The 17,549-nt window shown below is 39.7% G+C and overlaps 1 protein-coding gene across 1 annotated transcript in view; it reads right to left on the reverse strand.

The window, feature by feature from the left end:
* Positions 1 to 17,549, reverse strand: part of gramd1ba (GRAM domain containing 1Ba) — a 103,398-nt gene that overhangs the window by 31,495 nt on the left and 54,354 nt on the right. The window contains exon 3 of the mRNA XM_036595292.1: positions 7,672 to 7,891. Within this exon, the coding sequence (XP_036451185.1) occupies positions 7,672 to 7,891 (220 nt within the window). The remainder of the gene's footprint in view (positions 1 to 7,671; positions 7,892 to 17,549) is intronic.

The following is a 17,549-nucleotide window of genomic DNA, read 5'->3' on the forward strand; positions in this document are numbered from 1 at the left end:
ATGTAGTTGTTGAAGCTTTCTGTCTTTTTTCCTGACACTAAAATGAATAACGTTTGCTTCATGGCTGTAAGTGAGTTAAATAAAAGAAAGCTGGTCTCTGATTTTTGCACAGTGCTGTCCGTTGGTTTTCAAATGATGCTAAGTGCTGATAAAAATAGCTGTAAACGTAGATGAAAAGGCTATTAAGGCTGCTGCAGACCATCTCAAATGCCTCCCTGATATGGAAATAAACAGCCGTAACTTCAGCCTGAATTAGTCAGATTCCCTCAGACATCCCCAGTGGCTAAACATGCACTCATCTCAAATAACAGTTAGAGGTCAGAGAAACAGCACAGCTATCCTGTAGCTACGTTAATTCGGTGTGTGTGTGTATATGTGTGTGTGTGTGGTAGCCGAGCGCTCACGTGTGGACTGTGAGCGGAGCAGCAGTGAGCGTCATGTGAGGCCCGTATTTTTTTTTGGCCCGCGTCCTCTGAGAGCGCCGTCACAGTTTCGCTACACACACACCACTGACACTGCTCCAATCAGATCCACAGATGCAGCGGCAGGGCGGGTCAACCAAACCCAGCTCTCTATATACATCAGTGTGGGTTTGTTTATTTGTTTTTGTACATTTTCAGGACAAAGATGCAGGAAAACCAGAAAAAGGCTGACCGACTGGACCTTCTTTTCAGTGTCTGATGTTAAGATTAGGGTTAGGTTTAGGATTAGACTTAGAAAGTTCTTATTAGATGTTGATACATACATATATAACATTATTATAACATATGGGGGCATATTTTATTACATTTGGGTATATATATATATATATATATATATATATATATATATATATATATATATATATAAACACTATTATCACATATAGGCACACACACACACACACACACACACACATACATATATATATATATATATATATATATATATATATATCATGTTATTATTACATATAGGTCAATACATATATGTAATTATAATGTAATGTATACATACATGAGACATTATAATTGACCATGTCCTGACATTGTATAAAAAACAAACATATGGGTGTTTCATTTAACATTAAGCCTCAACTCACCATCACCATCCACTAGAAACCGCCTACTTTCCACTCACTGACCACTTTCTGACCTCCACCTTTCTCACAGGTCCACTATTTAGGTGCACAATTACAGACTATAGCCCATCTGTTGGAGCATCCATCAGCCGCCATCTATGCCATTCATCACTGGTCAGTTTCTGACCAAAGGACTGCTGTTGTCCAGATATTATTTAGGTGATGGATCATTCTCAGCACCGTGGTATTGCTGGAATTTGAACATATATCAGTGTCACTGCCAGACCCAACAATATCCAGCAAGAGCAGTTCTGTGGTCAGAAATTGACCACTGATGAATGGTTAGAGGACGGCTAATACTACCTGCGCATCAACAGATAAGCTACAGTCTCTAATTGAACAGCAGCAAGGGAGGGGTTTCTATTAAAGTGGCTAGTCGTGAATCATCAACAAATCGATCAGAGCAGGTATGAGCACACATTAGCTTTAGCAGGGAAAGTACTGTTAACTACCGAACCAGTTAACAGCTGGACCAAAGTAGATGGGGTGCAAATGGAATCTGACAATGATGTCAATGGGACGAGTTAGCATTAGCAACAAAAAGCATGTTAGCAAAAAGCAGAGGGCTAAAGGATAACACTGTTGTGCAGAAGGATGGGAATGCTAATGTTAGGCAAAATATCATCTAATAAGTTAAGGAGAGCTTGAGGGCAGCTAAAGGGTGCTGGGGATTGGTTGGGTAAAATAAATGAACCTTAGTTCAATAATATCAAGTTTGCTGTCACATAGGGCTGTCACGATGAATCGATTCACTTCACTACCTGATTAAGAAAAATAATAAAAATGATCTATCTTGATGAATTGGCAAACATGATACTGCATATTTTAAATTCTCCCATTTCCTAATCCCATTTCACCCCTCACCCATACCACTTCGCCCTGACCCCTCCGTTTTGCACATTCATGCCTAGGAGTAGGGTGTCCCGATTTTTTGTTGAGATAGAGGGGTAGGGTGTTAGGGCTACGTGGCCTCCAACTTTTTCAGAGTCACACTCCAAATAGAGTGTTATAGAAAAAAAAAATAAAATTAAAATTAAAATATGGACCCCCATGGACCCTCACAGAGCAGGTGCTATTTGGGTGGTGGATCATTCTTAGCACTGCAGTAACACTGATGTTGTGGTGGTGTGTTAGTGTGTGTTGTGCTGGTCTGAGTGGATCAGACACAGCAGTGCTGCTGGAGTTTCTAAACACCTCAGTGTCACTGCTGGACTGAGAATAGTCCACCAACCAAAAATATCCAGCCAACAGCGTCCTGTTGGCAGCATCCTGTGACCACTGATGAAGGACTAGAGGATGACCAACACAAACTGTGCAGCAGCAGATGAGCTATCGTCTCTGACTTTACATCTACAAGGTGGACTGACAAGGTAGGAGTGTCTAATGGAGTGGACAGTGAGTGGACACAGTGGTTAAAAACTCCAGCAGCACTGCTGTGTCTGATCCACTCGTACCAGCACAACACACACTAACACACCACCACCACGTCAGTGTTACTGCAGTGCTGAGAATGATCCACCACCCAAATAGTACCTGCTCTGTGAGGGTTCATGGGGGTCCTGACCACTGAAGAACAGGGTAAAAGGGGGCTAACAAAGTATGCAGAGAAGCAGATGGACTACAGTCTGTAACTGTAGAACTACAAAGTGCACCTATATAGTAAGTGGAGCTGATAAAATGGACAATGAGCATAGAAACAAGGAGGTGGTCATAATGTTATGCCTGATTGGTGTATTTACATGAAGTCGAAAATTATGAGTCAAAATACGAGTTACACCAGCTAACAGATGCCTGTGTTGGCTAGCATTGTGACGAGCGATCGTGGGTGGGAGAACCATCTTACCCACCCAGATGGTTTTGAATCTGTTTAGTCACCGTGACAACTTTAGTTAGGACTGAATTTGGGACAGAAGCTATTACAAAACAACTGTTCTTAAGTTCAGAATCTTATCGGATAAGAAAACAGTATTACAGAAACATCCTAACTAGACAAAATCTCCTAAAAATGGTCCTAACTTCACGAAAACTCCAGAGCGTCTTAACCTCTGTTTTAACCATCTGTTTCTATTGTTTTACACATGTCAGCAGCACAGTTCACTATAACTGGCATAATGATGCTACATCTACACTGAAAACGCTGATTTGACTTATGACTGCTTTTTCTAACAGCATTTTAAAAACCCCAGACTCTGCAGACTCGATCTCCACCGCCCCTCTCATTACCTTCGTATGTTAATGTTGATGATAAAATATTACAGTGATGGTGGTGAATAATGAGGAGACGGAGCTGAACGTGTGTCTGTTTATTAGGAGGAATAACGTTAGCGTGCTCGGCTAAAGCGGTTGGGAAACTGAAACTGTGGAGCTGCGATGCTCTGATAAACAGGAGGGGGCGCTCTCACAGAACTTTCATTTTGTCGTGCTTTAGTTTTTTTTTTTAACATTGATAATCGATAGCTGTCTGGCTAACTAACTTGATTACTTTGATATGTTTTAGCTGTGCGAGTATGGTCGGTTGAGTAGGTTCAGATTCCCTAATTATCCTGAGCCAAGATGCTGCAAGATAAGATTCCTAAATTAAAATAAGATTTTCTTCTGTTAAACGAATTTCTGAAAAAATCATATCTTGACCTGTCAGATCTTATGTTAAGACAAAAAGATAGGAAGTCCCAGGTTCATCACTCCTATAAGGAGTGCTTTCCATTCACATACTGATTAGCCGGCTTTATTTTGTACCAAACCTGGCAATGATTACTCAACTAATGATCTATCTAACAGCGACAGCCCTATTGTGACAGAGTAGTGCTGAAGGTCTTGGGGTTAGTGGAGGAAGAATGTACAGGGGAAGCCCAGCGCTGACTGGGTCAGGATGCAGGGGACGACCATCAGTCACACGGCGCATAAAGACACGCACTCACAGCGATAGAAAAGACCAGAAAAGTGTGATGCTTACTTTGGAAAGTCTCTTGTGTGACTAGCATGCATGAGAAGAAGAACAAAGAAAATCAGGAAACAGAACAAAACAAAATTCAAATACAGTGCATAAGGAACAGAAACGCTGAATGAGCTGAAACAGTTTCAGTGACAAAGACATTCGAGTTCAGAGAGAGAGAGAGAGAGAGAGAGAGAGAGAGAGAGTGAGTGAGAGAGAGAGAGACAGAGAGAGAGAGAGAGAGAGAGAGAGAGAGTGAGTGAGAGAGAGAGAGAGAGAGAGATAGGGAGAGATAGAGAGAGAGAGAGAGATAGGGAGAGATAGAGGTAGAGAGAGATAGGGAGAGTGAGAGAGGTAGAGAGGTAGAGAGAGAGAGACAGAGAGACAGAGAGAGAGAGATAGGGAGAGAAAGAGAGAGATAGAGAGAGAGAGGTAGAGAGAGAGAGAGAGAGAGAGAGTGAGAGAGAAAGAGAGAAAGAGAGAGATAGGGAGAAAGAGAGGTAGAGAGGTAGAGAGAGAGAGAGGTAGAGAGAGAGAGAGAGATAGGGAGAGAAAGAGAGAGATGGGGGGAATGTATGAGAGACAGTCTTGTTTATTGTGCATGGGGTGCTGATGATGGTGGAAATGGTCATGCTCTCAGAGTCATATGGAACACGGAAATCTACCCAGGGGAACTACAGCACACACATGTTCAGCTTTAAAGCCTGTCAGGAAGCTGTTTACGGGGATTCCCAACTGCAGAAATTTCCCATCTAACTAATAAAAAGCAGTTCTATAATCATATTTCTGAAAATATCACAAAAACTTTACAATTGATTGAAATTGATTTGACCCATCGTTCACCACTACAACATTACTGCATTTCATTTACTAGCTGTATTTTCTTTTCTTATATAGTCATGTGCAGGGCTGTGAAGAAGTATTTGCCCCTCACCTCATTTCTTCTGCTTTTGCTAATTTGTCATATTTAAATGTTTCAGATCATCTTATTTTAATATAACATAAAGACAGCATGAGTAAGCACAAAAGGCAGCTTTCAAACGATCATTCCATTTACTGAAAATACACATTTATTCAAAACCTGCATCAACAATGTGAAAAAGTATGTGACCCCCCCCCCACCCCCCAAACCTAATAAGTGGGTGTGCCACCCGTGGCAGTAACAGCTGCAATCAAACAGTAACAGCTGCAATCAAATCTTTGCAGAATTGTTGTAATTCGGCTACACTGGAAGGTTTCGAGGCATGATCTGTGTGTTTAAGGTCTCCAGTCAGGACTTTGACTCGGTCACTCCAACACCTTAATTTTGTTTTTCTTTTGAGGTGGACTTGCTTGTGTGCTTCAGATCATTGTCCTGCTGCACGAACCAACTACGCTTGAGCTTTAGGTCACAAACTGACAGGACATTCTCCTTTAGGATTTTATGGTAGAGAACAGAATTTATGGCTCCATCAGTTATGGCGAGTCGTCGAGGTCCTGCAGACGCAAAACAGCCCCAGACCATCGCACCACTACCACCATGTTTGACTGTTGGTATGATGTTCTTATGATGGAATGCGGTGTTAGCTTTACGCCAGATGTAATGAGACCCATGTCTTCCAAAGAGTTTCACCTTTGACTCATCAGTCCACAGAATATTATCCTAAAAGTCCTGGGGGTAAACTAGATATTTTTAGGCGAATGCAAGACAAGCGCTGTGTCTCTTATTGTGGAATCGTATACATTGATATTAACTGAGGCAAGTGAGGCCTCTAGTTCTTTAGATGTTTGTCTGGGTTCTTTTGTGACCTCCTGGATGAGTCGTCGATGCCCTCTTGGTGAAATTTTGGTAGCCAGCCTCTCCTGGGAAGGTTCACCACTGTTCCAAGTTTTCTCAATTTGTGGATACTGGCTCTCACTGTGGATCTCTGGAGTCCCAGAGCCTTAGCAATGGCTTTGTAACCCTTTCCAGACTGGTAGATTTCAGTGACTTTATTTTGCATCTGAATCTCTTTACAACGTGGCACTATGTGCTGCTATTTGAGACCTTTTAGCCTCCTTCACAATGCCAGACAGGTTCTGTTTCAGCGATGTTCAGACATAACACATCTGGCAGTCATCATGCCTTGCTGTGGATAGTAAAACTAAACCCAATAGTCCAATGTATTTGGTCAACTAGTTGTTTTAGTAGCTAAACGGGCAATTACTTTTTCACACAGGGCCAGGTAGGGCTGAACAATGTTTTTCCTTCAATAAATGAAATCTTTAAAAAACAGCATTTGGTGTTTACTTGGGTTACCTCTGTCTAACATCAAAAGCAGTTTGATGATCTGAAACATTCAAGCGTGACAAATATGCAAAAAATAGAAGAAATTGGGAGCAAATACTTTTTCACAGCACTATAAGTCAGTCCAGGCTGATAGTTTAATGCATTACATTTACATTTCATTAATGTTGCTCCTTGAGGCAGCCAAGATATAATAACACTGCATATAAGTAGATGCTAATAGATACTGTTCAAAAAGTCTGGAATCAATTGATGTTATTGGTGATTATAGATTACAGCAATGAAACCGTCTTTCCTTATTATAACGGATCAATGATCCGAAACTCCAGTCTTGGTTTCACTTACACACGAGAAACAGTTGTTCTGCAAGTGGTTCACATGGAGAAAACGCCATCGGGAACAGTATGATTAATTCTTAATGCTGCTTTTTAATATTTTGTTGTCGTGAGGTCTTTTCACATAGATTTCTATGGAGGAAAAAAGTGGCGGCAACATTTAACGCACTGAAACTTTCGCCCCGATGCACTTTTCTATTAAACACTCGTGCAAAGAAGATGAAGAGGAAGACAATACAGATCCATCATGTAGTATCAGCGACATCACTTTAAACGGCCCATTCTGCTAAAGTTAACAACTGAAAACTCGCCTTTTTTTTTGATGGGTTTTTGAAAAGGTCTGGGGGGTCTGGCGCCCCCCTGCGGCACAAAAGGAAATTGTCCTTGACGTAAAGTTCCGGTAAGGGTTTTAAATACTGAATATTCTGACAGTTACAATCGTGTGCAAAAGTTTTGGCACCCCTGGTCAAATGACATGTTTCGTTGATTTTCACATCCATAGAACACACTTCTGCACATTTCAGTGCGCAATTATTGTTTACTTACTGAATGTAACAGTTTGGGAAAAAAATAAAACATAAAAACAAAATGTATTTTTTGCAAAAGTTATGGCACATTTTATATTTCATGTTTTTTTTTCGAAATTTGTAAAAATTTGTACAAATTCATATTGTAAATATTTCACAATGACTGAACCAACAGAAGTGATCCAAAATAGCTTGTAATACAATCTATTTACATTAACGTATTAAAAGTCAAAAAAGTTTTGCCCTCTGCTGTAAAGCTGCCGTTTTGGAGAACGTTGTTTTTCTATGGACAGCGATGATTTGCAAAAAAATCAACACATGTCATTTAACCAGGGGTGTACAAACCCTTTGCATACAACTGTATGTTATTATATATTATTATTTATAAAAATAACAGAAATGTGAATATAAAAAGTGATTCCAGACTTTAGAACAGTAGTCAGTGTGTGTGAATGAGTGTGTGTGTGTGTGTGCACTGTGGTGATGCCCACCTTGGAGTTCTTGCCGCCGCTGCGCGTGCTGGTGTGGACGGACTGGCTGTAGGTGCGCTGGACGGCCTGCTCAGGGGTGGAGGGGGATTTATCAGAGGAGTGATCGGAGCCCTTCTCCACCATGTTCTCTCCCTCAGGGCTCTGGGGGGTGGGCGAGCGAGAGCGTTTGCGGAGGACGGGCGAGCAAGTGGGTGTGCTCCGGTTCGAGTTACTGGCAGTGCTGAGAGAGAGAGAGAGAGAGAGAGAGAGAGAGAGAGGGACATCAGTCTCATTACCTCCTCTACACTGAAAATACTGTTTATATTTCATTCAGTCATTTTCACATCAATACAGTGTATTCCATTAGTGCTGTTATCACCCAAATCACATAAACTGAGATCCATATAACTGTTTACGCAAAGTAAATACAGTACACATTCAGGTAAGCCAGGTAAACTCAAAGCACTTTCATCCAGAGCAACGAGTGTGAGGCCAACAGGAGCTGATTCAGTCACAAATGTCCTTAGACAAGCCTGTTTAAGTGTTAGTGTAGTTTCGGTGGCAGTCAGAAAAAGAGAAATTCACAAGAGGATAAACAACCAGAACAGTTACAAGATAAACAAGACAAACAAGCACAACATATTTTTATTTCACTTAAAAAAAAGACAAACTGAGCTGGCGTATAAATTGTTCCTGGAGGAGAGGTTATAGAGCACGCAATAAGAAACCTCAAGAATCTGTTCAAAACTGGGCAAAAACAATTATTATTACGCCTCAAAAACATCCTAGTAGTGCCTTCATAAACACACACAGATACGAGACCATATTAGAGTCTACAATGCACACCAGCGGCTATCACAGCATTCTAACATAATAATAATAATAATAATAATACATGGTGTGTATATAATAACATGATCATAACTTGTTGTTTAGTTATTGTAGCATAAAATATTATTACTATTATTACAATTAGTCCTACCTTAATTACCACAACAAAATGCAACAACTATCATAATCACAATCATTTTCATTTAAAAATATTATTTACTGTTAGGTTGCCATTGTTATTATTACAGTTTTTATTGTTCTTTTATCTATTATTTCAACACCATCACAATAATGCGATATGCGAAGTATTATTATTATTATTATTATTATCATTATTATTATTATTGTTGTTATGCTATTATTATATTGTTATATGTTAATACAATACTTCTACTACTACTACTGACGATGATAAATATTAGGCTACTATTAATATTATTGTTATATTACCATTAATATAAGATATCATTATTACTAAGTGATTGTAATAGTAATGTAATAACTAATTAATAAATAAGATTTATTAGTAATAATGTCATTACTGTATTGCAATGATGACGATGATGATGATAATAATAATAATAATAAATAATAATAATAATAATTGTTATTATTGTTTGGATGTAATGGTGTAAATATTCAACAAAAGCACACTTTAATTACATTTGCAGCAAACTTGTACGTAAACAGGCCTCAGCTGGCCGTCTGTACAGAAGATCTGTACTGTACGTTCTGTCCTCCTCTGTGTTATGAACTCTGGTACAGTTCATCCCTGACACCTGACAAACAGGTAGAATACAGCAGTCAGTAACGAGAGCCAAAGGCCACGGCCTTATCAACCCACAAACCGCACGTTCACCTCCGCTCTGTCAGCTCGCAGGAATGCAGGAGGACTGACATTTCACCCCGAGCTGTGGACACACTGTGGACGATGGACAAGAACAATGAGGGGCTTTAGTCTGACCGAGGTGTTCCACACCACACGGTCAGTTACCTTTACAGTGGTTAACAGAGCCTGAGTTCCAGAGTCTGGAACATTTTACAGCACAAACAGCAGCCATATAGAAAAACACCTGCCAGTGTCCATCAGCGACAAAGTCAACAATCAAAGGGATGGACATTTTACTCAGTTGTCCTACTGGATCATGTGCATTTTTAAAGGAACAGTATTCAAACAGATTCTAAACTTTTGAATCATATCATATTTGTGTTTGTGGAGTTAGATGAGGAGTTATGATAATTTGAATTTAATAAGGTCATTGTTGTGTATACAGCCTTGTTTTGAGTAAACAAAAAACATCCTTTATATTATTGCCATGTTTTTGTGCTTTCTTAGAACCAAAAGTAGTCAGAAGTGCAGACTTGAACTTGTTAATGGAGAACGTATATTTAATTCCTTCTATAACTATGTAATAATGATGTAATGATTATATAATTACCTATAATGTAACAAAATGACAGTAATAACTTTAGACTTGTAACGATTGTATAGACAGTGTATTCCTTACAGTGGTGGTGATAGAAACCAGGGGTCACCATGTCTACAACTTACACGTGTCTTCTGAGTTTTTATATGTAATGTTGATGATGGTAAATCAGCAGAACTACATTTCTTTGGGGACTATTTTGCCTTACAATGTCCTGAATGTAACCCTCCACCCCAAATGGACAGGCCGATACTTTCGTAAAAACTATCATAAAACAATGTTTAGGCATCAGACAATGTATTTGTATCATTTCATGCAATAACTTTCTGTGAAGGAGCTTTTATGGGCATTAAATAGTTTGGACGTCTGGTTTCATTGACCACCACTGTGAACTGTGGCTGGGTGAGTTTTCTCTAGAATGGCACATCACACATCATTGAATGACTGTTTACATTGTGTTTATTGACACAAAGGAATATATTTGAAAAAATGTTTATGTAATAAAGATGTAATAATTGTGTAGTTACCTACATGTTAGTATACACTGTTACGATTGTATACACAGTGGCATTTCTGAACAATTGGGAGCCTTAAGCAACATCCTTTCACCCCCACTTGCTTCAATTTTATTCTTTTCTATAATTCTATAATTCATACTTAGGAAAAAATAAGGAAATCTTGACTACAAACGATATTGAACTATTTTTAGTGAATACATACTTTGGGCCACCTGGTGATTCAGGAGCCCTAAGCGACTGCTTATACTGCGTAGCGCTTACAGTTAGACCACACACTGCTGGTTTCCACAGTTTCAAGCCCTGCATATGGATCCGAAGGGGTCAACACTGTCCCCAAGCTGTCCATCTTGAAAATGCACTCAGTTGCTCTGAAGCCACCAGTGTGAAAGATCCTGTCGCCTTTTCCCCTCGTTTTCTCCTTCTTTCTCTCTCCTATTACCACCCCCCCACCACCACCCCCACAGCTGTGTCCTCCCGTCACCTCCCTCCCTCACTGCGAACCACAGAAAGGGCGCCAAGCTCAGTCTTAATTATTAATGGGCTGTACATGAACCAAGAGCCGGCAGGCTGGAGAGGAAAACAGCACAGGAGGAAAAGAGGAACATAACAAAGAGGCAAAAGCAACAACTGCATCTAAAAAAGTCACCTATCTTTTTGTTATCGGCAGGGTACAAAAATGCAACTTGAAATGTTTCAATTGACTAATATTTGATAAAATATGTGCTCAATTATTGGTCAAAATAAAACTGTCGAGACATCTTCAAACGCAGAAACCCAAACAGAGGCTACTGTTTTTATAATTTTGCTCCTGTTCCTTCAGTCACATTTGTGTATTCAGTATATTTTAACTGATAATTGAATCTATAATGGAGCTGAATTGAATCATGGCAAAAGTGAATCATTTTCGAAGGAATCATAATCAAATCAAAGCCAAACATTTGATATTCTAAATTTGATATTCAATTAGAATTAAATGGGAATTCCAACATTGCTTTCAAATTCCTGCCTAATTCAATGGATAAGATGTAAACAAAGTCATTGAGAGTGGCTGAAGTTAACTGTAGAAAAAACTTATTCCCTGATTTTCCTCACAGTGGTGGTGATAGGAACCAAGGGTCACCATGTCTACAGCCTACAGGTCTTCTGCGTTTTCATTTGTAATGTTGATGATGATAAATCTGAAGAACTATGTTTCCTTGGGGACTATTTTGCCTTACAATGCTCTGCTATGTAACCCTCCACCCCAAATGGACAGACCAACACTTTCATAACACTATCATGAAACAATGAGTGTGTTTACATGCACTTAATAACCCGATAATGGCAGAAAAACAGATTTTGTCAGTAATCCAACCAATGCATTTACATGCACTTGAGTAAATCAGATGATGGGAAACTCCAGGTCTACATGAGTCAGGCAGTAATCAGATTTTTGTTTTGCAACCGGCCAATAAACTCACAGAAGAAGACACAATGTAAAACTCAAACTTCATGATGCAACCTCTTTTTTTTTAAACATCACTCCACTTTACCTGAAAATATGAACAGACATCATCTAAAAGATGAAAAATACTTAAATCCTTCATTTCGTCAAGCATGTATTTGGTTTCAAAAGTGTTTTGCTGCGTCTTGCGGCGACGCTGTTTGCTTATTTCCGGTACCTCCGTCTGTTTTCACACATGCGCAGACTGAGAAATACGAAAGAAATCAGAGTAACAGTTTACAGCACTGAGAAATCTGATTACTGAGCTAAAATCCAGCTCTCTTTATTAGATTTCTTAATCAAAATTTCTAGATCTTACTCTGATCTAAGAAATCAGAGTGTGCTGTTCACATGACCATTTGAATAATCAGATAACTGCAAAAATCCAAACCATTTGTAACCATTTCATGCAATAACTTTCGGTAAGAAAGCTTTTACGGACACTAAATAGTTCAGACGTCCGGTTCCACTGACCACCACTGTGAACTGTGACTCGTTGAGTTTCTCTAGAATGGCACATCACACATCATTGAATGACTGTTTACATTGTGTTAATTGACTTGTGCAAACTAAGCACCTCAGAAAGGAATATATTTGAAAAAAAAAATTTATTATGCAAAAGTGGCCAAAAGAATTTGGTAGTTTTTGGTGACGAGTAACCGAGGCTGCCTCTTCAGATGAGCTAAGGAGCTGAACTATAGCTGATGGCGACTCTTCATCTTCAACATGGGATCTTTTCTCCCTAGTAGACGATGTGCCAACATGTTACTTTGTCTGAGACACGGCTGGATACATATAATACATATAGCTATCATGAAAAATTATGCCACAATACAATATGAACATATCATGCATATCGTCAGTACTTGTAGAACACAGACCAACTGCCTGTTTCATTATAAAGAGAGCAAAATTAGTCCCATTTAACTGGATTTAGTGCGGCATAGTATGCAAAATATAGAATACATAGAACTGTGTTCACAGTTTTTGATAGTATTTTTTAAAATCTGGCACTACTGGTTGTTTTTTCTGAGTTCCAACTGACAAGACGTCTAAAAAAAATAAATATCGACATATCGTGTATCGCGAAACTTTCTTAAAGTATCACAATATTAGGTTTTTTGCTATATCGCCCACCTCTAGTCTGAGAAATGTACTTCCACTGCTTCTTGATGTAGCTAACAACAGCTAGAGTAGCTAGCTAGCCTAGAAAAGCTCCCCCAAAGTCAACCATGCTATCTCTGCTTTCTCAGTTACATCCTTAACAACACCTTCACGCTAAGGCGCTTATGTTTTATAGAAGCAAAGCGCAATATAAAGAATTTTTACTCGCAAATATGAACAAAACTCAAATTAAAAGGTAAAATTGGCATTTTGTTCATCTGTTGGTCTGTATATTTTCTCTTCCTGTAATGGAACGTAAAAAAACTAAACTAAACAGTAGTTTCAGTATTTGAGTACTCGAGTACCCATCCACCCCACTATGTGCCAGCTGGTCACACACATACACCTCTACGGACATGCGCTGACCTTTCCCTCTCCACAATCAGTGTCACGGGCAAAGGTCACAGGTTCCGTCAGCGGACGCAGTTACGTAAAGCTCTGCGGCCGAGCTCACAGACAGGCATCGGATCACATTCGCCGAGCTGGAGCGCTGAGGAACATCAGCGGCTAACGCTTTGATTAAACTCCAGCAGGGGGAATGGGAGGCTCCTGTAACAGCAGATTAGAGGATCATATTCAGAGCGGCTTCATTAGCACACAGCCGGACGAAGCTCTCATAAAACTCATCACTTAGATTATTTACATTGACATTCACACTGAGTGCCTCTATAAGAGCAATAAAGCCCTTCAAACTGCAGCAGTGTGATAAATGATCTAGTCTCAGTTACATGAGCAAAATAATGCACTCATGCTGTCAACACTCTCAGAAACAACTACTTTTCAGAGCACAAACACTGCCACTGGGTCGTACCCACAAGGATACTTTCATATGCAAATGTTTGGGCACCTCTGGTAAAATTGCAGCTACCATTTGTGAAGATCTCAGTCAAAAGCGACACGAGTACAAATGACAGAACTTGGCCCCTAGGCAGCGCCAACTGTATCAGACGCTAAAAAGTCAAGTACTTTAACACAATCGGAAATTTTGGGCAATTCTGACACGTATTGGTTGATTTTCTGAGAAAAATAAGTGAACATATCCTCTACAGAGAACACACTTCTGCACATTTTATACACAATTACTGCTGATTTGCTGAATCTAACATATTGGAGGAAAAAACAAAACATATAATGTGGCATGTTTTAAATTTTAATGTTTTATTTTTTACCTCAAACTGTTAAACTAAGCAAAACAAATAAAAACGGTGCCCTAAAATTTGTCATATATACACTGATCAGGCATAACATTATGACCACCTCCTTGTTTCTACGCTCATTGTCCATTTTATCAGCTCCACTTACTATATAAGTGCACTTTGTAGTTCTACAGTTACAGACTGTAGTCCATCTGTTTCTCTGCATACTTTGTTAGCCCCCTTTTACCCTGTTCTTCAGTGGTCAGGACCCCCATGGACCCTCACAGAGCAGGTACTATTTGGGTGGTGAATCATTCTCAGCACTGCAGTGACACTGAGTGGTGGTGGTGTGTTAGTGAGTGTTGTGCTGGTCTGAGTGGATCAGACACAGCAGTGTTGCTGGAGTTTTGCTGGACTGAGAACAGTCCGTCAACCAAAAATATCCAGCCACAGCGTCCTGTGGGCAGCGTCCTGTGACCACTGATGAAGGACTAGAGGATGGCCAACACAAACTGTGCAGCAGCAGATGAGCTAGCGTCTCTGACTTTACATCTACAAGGTGGACTGACAAGGTAGAAGTGTCTAATAGAGAGGACAGTGAGTGGACACCAGCTGACTTTCCTTGATTCCAATGTGTACATCAGTTTCACATGAATAAAATATGCTACATCAATTGCCGATACAAAATAAACAGAAATAAAAAGTGTGTTAATGTAACGTTTTATTCGTAATAAACTGATACGCTTGAATCAAGTAAAATCAGTGCTCTTTTTTTTTAACGTGGCATTTTTAACTGGGTTGATTTTAGAATCAGTTATAATCAACTGTAATATTATTCAGTAAAATACACTTTCATTTCTTTTTTGCCCAAAAACAAAAGTCTCAAGCTTTATTCAAACACAAAAAAGTGCTTGTTATTTTATTTTTATTCAGCTGAAGTGTAAATCGTTCCTCCGGTCATGTTTGTGTCTTCACTGTATTTTTAAAAACAACTGAATTTTACCATTTTGTCTCAACCTCAATTATGATCTTTTTAAAGATTTCAGGATGCACTGAATCGTAGGCAAGGCTTTCTTTTTCAGTCCCTTAACCCCTTAAATAGCCAGAGCCTGCTGGTGGGCCCAAAGTTTTATTACACACTTCTAGAACCAAAGAATAGCTCAGCCAGTTTGCACTGAAGTCCCTCTAGTTACTGAATAATAAGCCTTAGTATGTAAAGTTCTAGCTATTAACCAGGCAAATGTGAAGTACACACTGTGAAATACTAAGAACTTATTCTGGGTAAAATGATGGTGAGTTTTAAAAGGAAATACTGTTAAATTACTTACAGGACTACACTCTCAGAAATAAAGGTACTAAACTGTCACTGGGGCAGTGCCCCTCTTGTTACTGGGGTGGGACCCTCAAGGGTACATCTCAGTACCTTTAGTCAGGGAACATAACTGAACCATAATCCACTGAAATGATATTTTCTAAGCTGTACTGACTCCACACACCCCGTCTCGTCTCCAGGCTTTTATTTTACTGTTCTGTTTTAAAACATTCAGTTATGAAAAGGTACAAATACGAACTTTTCACCTGGAAAAACTTATTTAAGGTTCACAATCAGACCTTTAAACCACTGTTGTACCTTTGAGAGAACATTTACATTGTTTGTACCTTGATGAATGAAAAATGTACCTGAACAGAACCTTTATTTCTAACAGTGTATGAAAGAAAGTGTAACCAAACAATTTCCTAAAGCATCTGAACTGGATGAATTCAGTGTGGTCAGAAATGTACTCCTCGAGCAACGACACAGCAGTGATATTAAACCACCTGGTCAGAACACGTTTCCCACCCATACTGCCGTTACACAAGCAATTGTGGGAAGATGAGTCTATCCTCAATCAGCCCATTACGCTTTCTCTCTATTTTTACCATTTCTCTGATTTTTAATGGCCCACTAGAAGCTGGTGACAGGCAGGATTCGTGCTTACACTCGACCGAGTGGGAGGTTCTAGCAAGCATGCGCGGCTGAGAATGTGCGTTTGCGTGTTTGGAGTGGGCGGGCGCTGTGTCGGTAAAGAACACCTTCACAGTGACAGTGTCGCTGTCATCCACCCTGTGGCTTTTCTGATTCATCAGCGGTGAAGCCCCTGAACAGCAGCATAGCAGGGTCACTCCCACCTGAAACTGACCCAAAGTTTGTGGCACATATTACACTACCACCTCTCATCATTAGGGCTGCACGACGTGGGAAAAAACGATGTGCAATTATAGTAGAGATGGCAATGTGACACCAGTGTCAACACAGAAAGATAACAGTGCAATAACAGTTAACAAAGCGATACATTGTGCAGCCTTATTAAGTACGATGCCCCTAATCAGCTGATCTGAGCTCGTATTCACTATGGCCCACTGGGTAACACTTGACTTGAGCCCTGCAACATAACTTTAAACAATAAAATGTTTCTAATGTGTCAGAGGAGAGACATCAAGTCTAAATATTAGATCTGTAATGACTATTGATGTCACGGCCTAATGACGAAAAGAACTTATGGGACTTGTCACAACAATCATAGCAGGAAATCAAGATCTGAAAGTCCAACGAGGGAAAATTAAAGAATAGATTGAAAGTATGATAAAAACAAAGTTTATGACAGTAGCCAGATTTACATGCAGCCTAATAATCCGTTAATAATCCGACTAACAGCTCAATCGGAATAGAATACGTCCATGTAAACACCTCAATCGGAATAATCTAGTCCAATTGAGGCCATTCGGAATACAATTTCTATCCAACTAAACAAGGTGGGTAATCCTGTAAATAGAAGAATAATATCCGTGTAAACGCCTGTATCTGATTACATTCCCTATCGGAAAGTTTAAGTCTGTTCTGATCATGTTCGTCACGTCATGGTGAGAGTTATTACTGTTCAACATGGCGGAGCAGAAACTGGTATGCAGAGGAGACGAAGTTTATGCTCTGATCTTTAAAAGACGGCGGTGGGACGGACGTCCAGCTTATGTGTCTCAGAACACAACGTCTTCCTCTCGGCCTTCTTTAATAAGGACATGTGAAGGACGTTTTCCTGAGTCTGACATCATTTAAAAGTGATTAAAAACACAAGCACTGCTCACTGCTGCTCATCTCACTCTGACTGGACTCACGTGATGTTCACTGTCATGGTAACGTTTACTCTAAGCGTTACTCCACGCATGAGCGTCATTTCGGATCAGATTACCTTTCATCAGATTGTTCAATAGAGTGTGTATATAACCTCAATCTTAACCTGTTATCGGAATGTATTCAATCGGATTGTCAAAAATCTTTGCATGTAAACACAGCCAATGAGGA

Source organism: Colossoma macropomum, unplaced genomic scaffold, assembly GCF_904425465.1.
Source record: "Colossoma macropomum unplaced genomic scaffold, Colossoma_macropomum, whole genome shotgun sequence".
Taxonomy (NCBI): domain Eukaryota; kingdom Metazoa; phylum Chordata; class Actinopteri; order Characiformes; family Serrasalmidae; genus Colossoma; species Colossoma macropomum.